General features: G+C 43.4%; 1 protein-coding gene across 1 annotated transcript in view; it reads left to right on the top strand.

Moving 5' to 3' along the window:
• Positions 1 to 3,157: 3,157 nt before the first annotated feature.
• NINJ2 (ninjurin 2) overlaps positions 3,158 to 13,921 on the top strand; it is an 88,340-nt gene continuing 77,576 nt past the window's right edge. Inside the window, exon 1 of the mRNA XM_081083655.1 lies at positions 3,158 to 3,398. Coding sequence (XP_080939781.1) covers positions 3,366 to 3,398 — 33 coding nt within the window. The 5' untranslated portion in view covers positions 3,158 to 3,365. The remainder of the gene's footprint in view (positions 3,399 to 13,921) is intronic.

Genomic DNA, 13,921 nt, shown 5'->3' on the forward strand with positions numbered 1-13,921 from the left:
TTCAGTGCCCTGCAACAATTTGCACCTCTCCATAGCAAGTCACCCGCAGGGGCCCATTGTAGGTCCCCATTCCGTGACCACTGCCTGAGTGGCTCTGGGTGTTCACTTATCTGTAAGTTCAAGCATGTTCTAAAAAAATCCTTCCCAAGAGGCAGTTTCCCTAAAACTGTCCCTTGAACTTCACACTGTAAACTTTCCCATCTAGATTGAACAACCTTCATGTAGCTATGGTTTCAGTATTACAGCCAAATGTCAGAAGCACTCTTCACTCTAGATTAACTTTCCAGGTATGTGTCTCACAAGGGCATGCATTTTGTGATTTCATTTCCCCATAGTGTTTAACATATTATCCTTGCAGGAGGGGGCTCAGCTGTTACCTCGCAAGTGGGAACTAGATTTGAAAGACGTGATCTAGAAGACTGGACATGGTTGTGATATTTAGAACTCCAGATTCTCTTTTTGCTCATATTCTAGAACAAAAGTCAGCAGACTATGACCCGTGGGGTCAAATCTGCTCTGCTGTTTTTGTAAATCAAGTTTTATTGAACACAGCCACACTCATTTGTTTACATATAATCAACAGCTGCTTTATGCTACAATAGCAGAGTTAAGTACAGTAGTTGCGACAGAAACCATATGACCCACAAAGGTAAAAAAAAATATTTCTCTCTGATCCTTTGCAGAAAAAATTTGCTGACACAGAGTCACAGTAGATAAAATACTTTCCAAATTCTGTTTGCTACTTACTTCCAAATGATGCATATAAGGTGGGGGAAGGTCTAAATCCAGAAAGATCTTGCCAAACTAAAACTATTATTATAGCGAATCACAGCTTTTCCTTTAAAAACCAATGTACTTATCACTAGGATACATATATCCTTCCAGCAAGACAATATTTCTGACAGACAGGTTTGTTGAGGATGAGGATTTTCTAAATCTCTTTATTTCTTCTTTGAATTGTTATCATAGAGTTCCTCACAAGGCACATCCTACTCAAACAGGAAGAGAAAGAAAACAAAGTCCACCTTTTCTGACCCTAGACCAGTGATGGCGAACCTATGACACGCGTGTCAGAGGTGACATGCGAACTCATTTTTTTGGTTGATTTTTCTTTTTAAATGGCATTTAAATATATAAAATGAATATTAAAAATATAAGTCTTGGTTTTACTAGGGTTGCAAATATCAAAAAATTTCTATATGTGACACGGCACCAGAGTTAAGTTAGGGTTTTTCAAAATGCTGACACGCCGAGCTCAAAAGGTTCGCCATCACTGCCCTAGGCTGTGGGGATTATAGGAAGACAGAAAGCAAAGGAAGAGAAAGCAGGTATTCAAACACGTGTCTCAATCCCTCCTCTCTGAGCCAGAATGGTGGAGAAGAGCATGGACTCTGAATCGGAATGCCTGGGCAATGTTAAGTTGTTTTTCTGTTTCCTGATCTGCACAGCAGGGATAAAAGCATTGCCTACATTTCAGAACTGCTATGAGAACTAAGTAAGTGAGTTGTACTAAAGTGCTTAGAATGGTGATTATTGTGTAGTGGCATGGTTATGGGGGATGGGAGTGGTGGGTATTACAGGTGGATTTTGAAGGAACGCTGGGAGTAGGTTCAACATCTCTCTCCCACTTTGGAGTCTGGAAGATCAACTCAACTTGGAGCAGCCACATCAAAGCAAACTCTTTACCAGAAGTGGAGCTGAGCTTGCCTTTCTCCTGGACTGTCAGCAGTTCTCAGTCCCCATGTACCTGAAGGGAAACAGGAGCATTAGCCGAAGGTCTGGTAGGAGATTTTCAGAGGGAATTATCTTAGTGGGGGGTGGGGTGGACCACTGAGCTGGTACCACTGGGATGGAGCACATACAAATCACAGCAGATCTCAGGATGGTCCACATCACCATGGGAGCCAAGATAGGGCAGAGTCAACAAGGGAGCCTCCCTGGATCCTTAAGAGCAGACAGAGAATGTACCATGAGTTGTCCTGGCCACAGACATCAGCCACCAAGGCCAGCAGGAGGCCCAGGAGCAGGCTGAGTCTCTCCTTAGCACTCATCAATTCAGGGGGCAGCCCAGCAGCTCCATAGCAGAAACTTGCAGAGATAGGCCACAGGGAACATCCAAGAGCTATGGCCTCTCCATCACCAAGCATACATAACCCACGCCCTTCTTCTAAATGCCATCTTTGGGGAGATGCATGGAAATCTGAAAGACTGACCATTCTATCGAAATTGAACTGTTTATAACTTAAATTAGCCTACGCTGAAATATAGCTCATCCTCCTCTCACTACTTGTCTGGCAGTGTAGGGACTTATGAAGACATTATATCATCTAATAGAAATTCCCCGTTTTTTACATTTGGATGTGGTGAGAGTAAATTTGTGACTTTGCTTCTCTCCCCCCGCCCCCCTTCCTTTAAACTCTGAATTGGATTACTCCCCTCCCCTTTACCACCACCCCCTCATGCACTCAGGGGCATACCCACCCCCACACAGACACAAGCGTCAGTGTAAAACCAGCTTTAGGAACAAGCCACAGGAGTTTGAGGCTCTGAGATAAACACCAGAAAGAAAACATTCCCCGCAAAAAGATTCACTCCTGGTAGATTTACTTTAAAAGCCGGGGAAACGCAACTATTTGCATGAACAGAATTTGAAGGCATTACTTTTCCTGCTCTCTTTTTCCCTCATCAAGGGAGAAAATGAGAGCGCATCAGCCAACCTGTCAATAACAACGTGTTGTTTATTTACTTTGTAGAATAAGCCTATGCTTTGGGCCCATTGGGTAAACTATAATTTAAAAAATATTTTAAAGATAGAGGGAACATAGGAAATAACAGGGGAAGTGCCTACGCCTGAGTCTTGGGTAAATGCTGGAGGTCATCCCTACTCGGGAACCCTACTCAGCTCCACCATTGTGAAGTCAGACAGTATCCTCGGGCTGTTTTTCAAGTTCCTGACTAAAAGCAGGCTGGGTGACCTCAGATGGCTCCCCTGGGACTGGAGGGATATTGGAGCCACTGGAGAAAATGATGTTGCCACTCCAATTCAAAAGGCCACCTATCAATGTGTCGCACGCCACCATTAGAGTACGAGTGCGCTCGCTCTCGCGCTCTCTCTCGCTCTCTCTCGCTCTCCCCCCCCCCCCCTCCTCACTCCCTCTCACGTGTATGCATGTGTACACTTCTCCCAGGGGCTGAGGCTAACACAGGCATCCCACATCAGATGGATGAATAGCACGTCTGTCCTGCCAGCTGTGTGCTCGCTCCCACCCAAAGGAAGCAGCAGAGACTCAGACAGCAAAGCCTGGAGTCGCCCACGCAGTCTGTGAGGGCACTCGGTACATGCGAAGGCCATTGAGGGAAGCAAGATGGAATCAGAAAGAGAAATCACCGACCTTCAAGTAAGTTCTCTCTGAGAGAGGAGACTGGAGCTGGGAGCCCGGGTGAAGTTGGGGGAAGAAAGGATTAATATATTGGTCACTTGATATTCTACTCCCCGCCCCCTTCTCTTTCTTACTCCTTTTCCAAATGTTCTGCATCCTTATTTCCTCTTTCTCTCCATTTCTCTGCCGGGTTCTTCACTTGTTTTTAAATATGTGAGAAACAGATTGTTAAAATCCCTCTTGGCCTCTGCTTCCCTTTGTCAGTCAAAGAGCTAATTAGATTCGTGTTACCAGAAAGTGATTTCACATTCTGCGCGTCGCTTTTCCCAAAACCCCAGGACAGCAGAGAGTTATTTGAGAGCTGCCGGACAGTTCTCTGGAGACAAGGAAAGATATGAGTTTTGGGGTTAGGAAGAAAGGCAGCTGGCCAACTTTGCATTTTATAGGTTGGAAAAAACCGGAGCCATTCCTTGGCTCTTTCCACAAAGCTCTGCTGTGTAGGACAGAGTCTCAACCGGACAGTGCAAGGAAAGAACATCAGCATAGTCCACTAGGACGAGGCAGAGACATGCATCGTCCCTACCTGGGACAGGCTTGTAGGGTGTCAGAGGTTCAGTCCACCTTCTATAGGGATCACAGTGGTTGTGTGATAAATTCTCATAGTGTCTAACAATTAAAGTAGGGAAGGACTATTGAGATCAAGAAGTTTTGGTCACAGAATATGTTCTTCAAGCAAAATCTTAAGCAGCACCCCAGTATATGCTTCAGGAGGAGCTGCTGTGTGTTCTACAGAGTGTGGGAGCCTGGTAAGAGCCTCTGGCCCTGACCCCCCATGTCCCTCCCCTGCAACACAACCAGGGAAGTTCTAGCATTACTTGGAGTGCTGTGTCAAAACCATTGATCTAGTACAACCACATACCAGTGCCATTTTCCTTGATTGTTATCCAGGAAACGCGGACCCACCTCAGGGCTTGCTGGGCCCTCTGCCTGGAATTCTCTTTTCTTTGGTTGCCTTCTAGTGCATTCAGGTCTTGGTTCAAATGTTACTGCCTCAAAGAGACCCTCTCCCCACCCTCTTCATAGGAACCCTCCTTCTAATTTGACTTTATTATTTGTTTTATTTCTCCCTCAGTACTGCTTACTTCTTGAAGTTACATTGTTTATTGCTTGATTACTTATTATAATCTCACTAGAACATAAACTCTGTTAGAGCAGGATCTATTTTATTCATTGCTATGTCACTAGTGCTTGGTACACAGTGACTGCTCAGGAAACATTTGTTAAATGAATGAGGTAAGGAAGCCATGAGTTAGATCATTAATAGGCATAAGGTCACTCAACCAGAACATGACAGAGTCAGGACTCCAACCCAGGCCTTCTGATATTTCATCTAGTTCTTGCTTCCATTGGATTCATAGCAGCTAAGGAAACAGTATTGCTCATTTTCAGGTTCTGAAGAACAAGTTTTTTATGTGCTGATGGACTAAACAATCCTGAGTTGCAGGGTAAAGGCTCTGCATTTGAAAGGTTCAGAAAGAAAGAGGAAGGCAGGACTAAGGACAAGGAAATTACTGGCCAGACCTTGATAAATGTCTCTATCTCTGGCAGATAACTAAAGTGTTGGGGTACCTTTCTCTTAATCATTAGAGCTATTCTCTCCCAATATACTCTTTTATTCTGGTATCTTATTCATGCTTTCTTTTGATCATTTCTAAATTTGGTTAGTCAGAAGGTTATCCATTAGTTCCTCCAACTTCCCCTCCAGTTCTGGATCAAATTAGGTCTTGAATCCTCTTTGAAAACGGAGTCACCTCCATACTCTGAGAAAAAGGAGAGCTTTGGCTATGGACAGGTCCAGGTGTCTTTCATCTAGGGCAGCGGTTCTCAACCCGTGGGTCACGACCCCTTTGGGGGTCAAACGACCCTTTCACAGGGGTCGCCTAAGACCATCGGAAAACACATATATAATTACATATTGTTTTTGTGATTAATCACTATGCTTTAATTATGTTCAATTTGTAACAATGAAAATACATCCTGCATATCAGATATTTACATTACAATTCATAACAGTAGCAAAATTACAGTTATGAAGTAGCAACGAAAATAATGTTATGGTTGGGGGTCACCACAACATGAGGAACTGTATTAAAGGGTGGCGGCATTAGGAAGGTTGAGAACCACTGCTCTAGGAGCATGATTTTATCTTCTCTTCATGAGGCAACTGCTGCATGAAATCCAGAGGAAAAACATAGAAAAGGCCCTAGAACATTATGTACTAAAGTTCTTCCTCTGTGTGTTGTTATTTTTTTAAAATATATTTTTATTGATTTCTGAGAGGAAGGGAGAGGGAAAGCTAGAAACGTCAATGATGAGAGAGAATCACTGATTGGCTGCTTCTTGCACGCCCCCACACTTAGGATGAAGCCCACAACCTGGTCCTAGTTCATAGGTCAAAGCTCAACCACTGATCCACACTGGCTTGGCTGTGTGTGTGTGTGTGTGTGTGTTTGTGTGTGTGTGTGTGTGTTTAATGGTTTCCCAGGGGTGGTAAGAATCTATTGACTGTAGCTAAGTCAATTTCATCCATTCATTCAACTAATAGTTACTGATTAATGACTATTTCACTCTATGCTTGCTAGATATGGAAAAGTTATCTTAGTTAATGAAGTCATTATAGTGGGTTGGTTTTTTGCATAAGCTCAATAATGTTGCTGTTTTATAGCTCCAAGACAAATTCTTAAACTTGTAAATGTGTTATCTATTACAAGAAGAACAGGTAGAAAACATGCTAATGATTTGCTGTTTTCCATCCTGAACACCTTAAAGCCCAAATCCAAACAATAATGGCACAGTATTTAAACCAGGGCAACTTTTTTTTTTTTTTTTACCATATAATTACTGTTCTCCCCTTTATAATCTTGATCTTGGAGAGGTCATTTATGTTTTAGTACAATGATTAACTCCTATTGATCACTATCCTATCACCAAAACAAAACAAATCAAGGAAAGGACAAATATTTACTACTAGAGGCCCGGTGCACGAAATTCATGCACTCGGGGGGTGGGGGGGTTCCCTCAGCTTGGATTGCAAGACAGTGCAGGCCAGGCTGAGGGACCTCACCAGTGCACGATCTGCATGATCAGGGCTGGGGAGGGATGCAGGAAGTTGGCCAGCCAGGGAGAAACCCCGTGAGGTCTCCAGGGCGTGTCCAGCCCATCTCGCTCAGTCCGAATCAGCTGGATCCCAGCAGCAAGCTAACCTACCAGTTGGAGCGTCTCTTCCCTGGTAGTCAGTGCACGTCATAGCGAGCGGTTGAGTGGCCTTAGCATATCATTAGCATATTACACTTTGATTGGTTGAATGGACGACCAGACACTTAGCATATTAGGTTTTTATTATATAAGATACTTCAACACTGTACTAAGTAGCAAATAAACCATGATGCCTGATTTTAGAAAGATCATCAAGTGGAAGAAATATACACAATTATACAAAGGAACTGTTTAGTTAAAATACTTTTTCCAAAAAACATGATTCAGTATCACCAATGGGCAATATAAGCATTACCAATGACTGACAATTTTTCATTGTAATGGTAATCTTTATAGTTTTCATGTGTATTACAAAATCATAGCTAACCCATCAAACCTGTGATTTCAAAAATGTTATTGTTTAGGATGAGGCTAAAGGAAGTGGCACAGTATGTTTTAACACCTTATGCAGACATTGTAAATAATGTGGGCACACTCTGGATATTTTAATAATTTTATGTCTTCACTGTTCAGACTGTAGCTGGCTTGGATGATATAAATCACAGGTGTATGTGTCTGTATCTACTGCTGCTTTATTCTCACTACATTGAAATCACAAACAGAGTACAATTAAAGTCTGGGAAACTCTAATCTAAAAAACATTAATTTAAGCCACTATAATTAGTGTTGCAGGTCTTTCCCTAGGTCAGAACCTATGAGACTGGGATGGTTAGTAGTGATACAATTGGGTGTAAAAAAGATTGACACACAGGACTCAAAGCAAGTTTCCACTACCAGGTGAATGCCTGTGACTAACTGCCCCTCTCCTGTAGCTGTGGCCTCCAAGCTTCTGCCCCTCCCCTGCTATGCCAGGGAGGTAAGGCTTCTTCTCTCCCAGACTCTAGCCTTGACTAGTTTTCCGTCTTTTCGCAGCTCGAGTCTGAATGTATGAGGTTGAGAAAAATCCCTTGCTTCCCCTTCAACCAGTGTTGCAACCCCACCACTCACTATGGAGTTCAAGCCACTTGCCTTGCTCTTTCCCAAAAGGGAGCTTCTGCTTACTAGTTGCCAAAGTAGATTCATCCCCTGCCCCTTTGTTCTCCTTGAACTGAATATTGAGGGAGATGTCAAGATGGTCAGAAATGGTTTCCTAGCGGAGGAACTAAGACTTCTACATACTGAATGTAAATTCAATGTAGGGTTAATGAAGTACAGCAAGAAAGAAATGGAATGCAACTAGAGTGGAGGTAAAAATTACTTTTGAGTAAAAGGAGAGCTATAGATAAAATATTCTGGAAGTATTTTCAAATGGAAGTCCCAGAAAACAATTTGGTAGTATGTAACAAGAGACTTAAAAATGACCTAGTAATCCCACTTCTAGAAACAGCCTAAGAAAATAATCAGAGATGTATTCAGTTATGCAAGGATGTTTTTGGAATATTATTTATAGCCAAAAAATGGAGTGTCCAACATAAAGAAATGGTTAAATAAATTTTGGTACATCTGTAGACAGATATCATGAAATAATTTCTTCAGTGTATGGGAAGAATATTTAAAGGAATACCAAAATACTAATTACATGTTAACTCAAAAAAGGAGGATACATAGCCCAGCCAGCGTGGCTCAGTGATTGAGCTTCAACTTATGAACCAGGAAATCATGGTTCGATTGCCAGTCAGGGCACATGCCCAGGTTGCAGGTTTGATCCCCAGTGTGGGGTCTGCAGGAGGCAGAAGATCAATGATTCTCTCCCATCATTGATGTTTCTATCTCTCTCTCCCTCTCCCTTCCTCTCTGAAATCAATAAAAAAATATTTTTTTAAAAAGTAGGATATATAAATATACACACATCTGATCCCAATTTCTTTTTTTTTTAAAAAAAGCATATACAATAAACACACGCAAAAAAACTGTTCAAAAGACATACACCAAAATGTTAAGAATGGTTATTTCTGGATTATGAATGACTTTTTTTTCTTTTACTTTTACTTTTTATTTCTGCTAAACATTTTCTCCCAAACCATATATTATATTTAGAATAGAAAAGAAAAACCTGTAGTTTCAAAAAGAAATTAGAAAAGCTGATGTGCCTATATGCAAATGAATATATTTCTGGACATGGGCCCTAAAGGCATATATACACACATATATATTTATTTCCTGTCTCTGATTACCACAGAAAATAGACAGCTGATGAATCTTTTTTTTTTTTTAAGTGGGCACTCCTTTTAAGTGTTTCATATCTGAATATGTTCCAAGAACAGACTTTATCAATGTTTCATCCTGGGACAAAACTTCAGACGACTGAGTTTCTATATAGCCCCTTCAGAGGTACAATATCTGACACAAGTAGAAGGGGCTGAGGTGGTTGCATCCTTTCTTTTTTTATTGTTTTATTGCTTAAAGTATTACAAAGGGTATTACATATGTGTCCTTTTTTTTTCCCCCGCCCTTGAAAATCCCCTGGCCTCCCCTACCCGCCAGGTTGCATCCTTGATTTAGTTAGATCTTATACCTGACAACTTCAGTAACATACATGTCTTACTACCACTTTTGTAGAAAACTTTAAAAAGTACTTGTATTAAGTAGATATATAAGATGATAGTTAGCCAGCTAGATGGACAGACAGATGATAGAAGGATTTGGGCCCTGGAAGATGTTGCTCAATGGTTAGAGCATCAACCCCCACACCAAAGGGTTGCAGGTTTGATTCCAGGTCAAGGGCACGTACCTGGGTTGTAGGTTCGATCCCTGGCCCTCAATCAAGGTGGGTATGGGAAGCAGCTAATCTCTCTCTCCTCCCCTCCCCTCACATCCTTCCACTCTCTAAAAATCAATAGAAAAAATATCCTTGGGTGAGGATTAACAAAATAAAAAAAAGGAAGAAGGTATGGGATGATTTCTTGGAGGAGATAGGCACTGAGTGAACTTTGAAGGATGAATAGGACTTTAACTCGTGGAAATATTCTAGTGGTGAGAACAGTGTGAACAAAAGCTGGAAGCAGAAAAAACATAGGGCATATTTGGAAAAGAACAAATAATCCAATTTGTCTAGATTGATAAGGTAAATGGAAGAGAAACCGGGGAAATATGATGATAAGGGTAGGATGGAACCAGATCATGATGGTCCTTGAGGGCCATGTTACTTTCCTTCAGGAGGAACTGACTAATGACTCTTTGCTCTGCAGAAGCACCTGGGCTCTCAGGTGGAGGTCCTGGAAAGAGGTGAGCAAGTAATAAAAAATCTGGCTGTGCCTCCCAAGACCTAGTGCCCCTCCCAGATTTGGACTTAGAGGGGCCATTGGTCTTGTAGACCAAAGGCATTGTTTGATAGAGGAGAAAACAGGTCCAGAAATGTGTGATGTTTAATTGGGCTTTAGAATCCCATATGATCTGCCCAAAGTTAGCCATGACATTGAGCAGAGCAGCGGTGGCCAACCTTTTGGACCTCACGGACTACCAGTGGTCCGAGGACCACAGGTTGGCGACCACTGGAGCAGAGCATCCAATGGACAATAAACTACTCAATAAACACTGTATTTATTGAAAAGTTCATATATTCAATTTGTTATGCACAGTGAAAGTGTCTTTCAAATACAAGATGTAATCTAATCCTCCCAACTACGCAATGGTCATTACTCCACCTCCAAAGGGTGAGAAACTGAAGCTGAGAGGTCAAATATGAGATCACAGAACAGAAAAGTGGCAGGGCTAGGACTTAAACCTAGATTTTCCTTTCGCTGCTTTAGCTCAGTGGTTTCCAAATGTGGTCCCATCACGTGGGAACTTGTTAGAAATGCAAATTCTCTGTCCCCAGTCTAGACCTACCGAATCAGAAACCCCGGGGATGGGGCCCAGCAGCCTGTATTTTAACAAGCCCCCTGGTGATTCTGATGCACACTGAAGTTTCAGAACCACTGCGCAATATATGGCTAATTGATGCAGGAGGACATGGAGGCTCCAAGACTGACCTTCTTTCTCCGAGGGAACTCTAGATAAGCCAAGAGGTAGCACTGGCACCAGACCTGGAGTAATGCAGACCCCCTGCCCGCCCCGAACAGGCAGGGATGTTGGCTTTAGGGGTAGAATTTAGCTATTTAGCTGACCACCACATTCTACAACATAGTCCTGGCATAGGACTCATCCAGAGGAGGGGTTGCCAGGCACTTTTTGAGAGCACAAAGGATCTAAGCCTCACAAATCTAAACTTCTTGTTTCGAGGCGAGATACCACCACAGTCACTGCGATTACCTGTGTGTGGTGATTTACGCCCACTCTGATGAGAGATGGTTGGGATTACTCCAGCCTAGAAAAGGGGTATGTTAGACCTACCCCACCGGGGAGAGATGTCTCTCTCCTGTCACCTAGCCCTGCTTTTCATGGGAGGGAGGGGAGCAACTGCAGGCAAGAGTGGGACCTTCCCACAGGGCACAGGAACACAGACACCCAGGGTGGGGGCACTCCACCCTGCAGAGGTAGAGAGGAAGAGCAGAGGGGTGTAGTATGCCCAGGGCCTTGGGGACAGGCGTCAGGAGGGAAGGGGCAGAGCTGAAACATCAGGCAGTGGGAGAGAAGTGCGTCTGCCGGAGGATCTCTGTGAAAGGGCTACCAGCGTCCTGAACCAGTGAGCCTCAGGGCTGCAAGTTCACCAGGCTCCATGCCAAGAGAATGGAAAGCCCCTGGGCCTCTCCAGAGGTGAACTCCCTGTTTCCACAACCCCTGTCCAGGGAAACCGAGTTGTTGACCCCCGGGTGCGAGGACCAGGCTTTGGTCTTTGTTTTTGCGTGCCTGCCTTGTGCCCTGGGCACAGAGTCCAGGGACTGATCTCTGCCTGGATACACATTTTCAGTCCTAATCTGTACACAGCCAGGCTGGTCTCATTCGCACAGCCAGGACCTTTCCCCTTCAGCTGCAGTTTCCTACAAGTGTGACCGCCCAGTGTTATGATTCAAACAGGGCTCAGTCCCCAGGGATAGATAGCAGGGCTGGGTGGAGTTGGCGGTGTTGGACCTAAAATGCCACGCCCTGACTCTCTGGTTTTCAGAGTGATATACAATGTAATGCCCATCCACACTCCTTGTGAATTACCTTCAAGAGGGTTAGGGGTGGGGATGAGGAACAGAAATCTTGCAAGGACAGACTCTCTATTAACCAGATCCTGGGCTACTCCAAGCAATCACTGGAAGCCAGTACCTTCCTAGCTCCATGGAGCTTCCAAGCTACAGATGTCTGTGCTTTCAGGCCCTTGAGGAGCAGTCACCTGGGCAGAAGCTCCAAATCCTCTGTTGAGATTACTCCTCTCCTGGCAGTTGTAGGAGTGGCTTGAAGAGGAGGCAGGGTGGGAGAGAGGGGAACAAATGATAGACCAGCTTTCTGCTCCAATTTCTACTGGTGTTCCTAAAGCACAGAATTCAGCATTGCCTATGAGTGCTTTTCATAGCAATAGCAGCCATCAGAGGGCTGCAAGTGTGGAATAGAGAGATAGAAAGAGGAGAGAGAGAGAGAGAGAGAGAGAGAGAGAGAGAGAGAGAGAGAGAGAGAGAGAAATGAATATGCATATGAGAGAGACAGAAAAGAGCCCTGTTATTTTGTTTCCCATTCTCCATGTGATTGGCAGTAGTTTTCCTCCTCCACTAAGAAGTCAGCCTCCTCCCCTACCATCCTGATGTGACCTATTTATCTATTCCCTTTAAAGGAAGGTACCTTGGAAGGCAGCCCAGTCCAGGGCGGTTCTGTCTGAGTCTCAAAGAGACAAGCTCTTAGTAAGTGAAATCCAGAAGCTGTAAAATCATGGGGCAAGGGCAAGGCAGTAGGGAGTTAGGCAAGGCTGGGGGAAAAGGGAAATGGAGGTTGGGGCTCCAAGGAGAGTGTTCAGTGGCGTGCTCTTGGACATCAGGACTCTTCAAGCTGTGACTATGGGGAACAGGTTTTGGGCCCAGCAAAGAGTAGTGGAAGCAGCCAACACTGACTCCTGGAAAGAATGTGCAAACAGAATAAACATAAAATCCCAGTTCTTGCAAGTTCCCTGCTTTCTCCTCCTAGTTCACTGAGCTGAGCGATCTCATCTCTGAGCCCGTTTCCTTATCTGCAAAATTTGGACAACAATTTCTACCTCAGAAGATTGATAAAAAGATTAAATTATTTACGGCACCCTCTGTTCCCTCCTAAAGAAAACTCAACTAGGTCTCAGATCAATGGCACATATCATAACTACCATTTATATGTACCTCTTTTGTGGGAAGCACTGGATATAGAGTTTATCTCAATTCTGTGAGGAATCCTATATAATGAAGAGTAATATGCTAATTAGACTGAATAGCAGAACGACCATCAGGACAACCTTCCAGACGAAGCCAGGGCTGCAAGGGCCAAGCCCCTTGCACGAATTCCATGCATCGGGCCTCTAGTGTATTATGATCATTTAACCAATAAGGAATCCAAGACTTAGAGAAGTTAAAACACTTATGCAAACTCACACAGCTAGCAGGTAGCAGAGCTGAGGTTGGCACTCATGGCTGTCTGGCCTCCCCGAGACTGTCACATCACTGGCCTTAATGACAAAGTAGCTGGCAAACATCCTTGTCCCCAAATATTAAGTAAATTTAGAATGCTGAGTCAGATTGAGTCCCTGAGAAATCAAAGAATAATTGGGTTGTATAATGCTATCATTTTATGTAAATCTTGGCAAGGAGGATATTGTTTTGCAGTCTGGAAAACTATAAATGCCTATCTGGTCTCTAGGGGTGGGCAAACTTTTTGACTCGAGGGCCACAATGGGTTCTTAAATTGGACCGGAGGGCCAGAACAAAAGCATAGATGGAGTGTTTGTGTGAACTCATATAAATTCAAAGTAAACATCGTTACATAAAAGGGTCCGGTCTTTTTTTTCAATAGTTTTATTCCCATGGGCCATAGTTTGCCCACGGCTGCCTAGCTTCTGGGCCTTCAGTCTAGCCTCCCTCCAACCCATTCTTCTCACTGTAGCCACAGAGAACATTTTCCTGCTTCTGTCACTGAGCTGCCTTGAGGATTACATCCAAACTCAATGTGGCCACGGCCTGTCCTGTCCTTGGTAGGCCCTAGACTTGAGAGGCCCTACACTATTTTTTATAAAATGTATTAAAATATACCTATATCACTCCCAAATGTGAAATTTTTAATGTAAAAATTTTGAAAGGGTTTTTCATTATTTGTGATTTAGAATGATGAATTTAAATGTTTACTTTTCACATGTAGGTACCAATCATTTTTTTTCAGGTCTCAAATACTTGGGGCCTTTGGAAAGC

This window comes from Myotis nattereri, assembly GCF_964212035.1.
Source record: "Myotis nattereri genome assembly, chromosome: 2".
Taxonomy (NCBI): domain Eukaryota; kingdom Metazoa; phylum Chordata; class Mammalia; order Chiroptera; family Vespertilionidae; genus Myotis; species Myotis nattereri.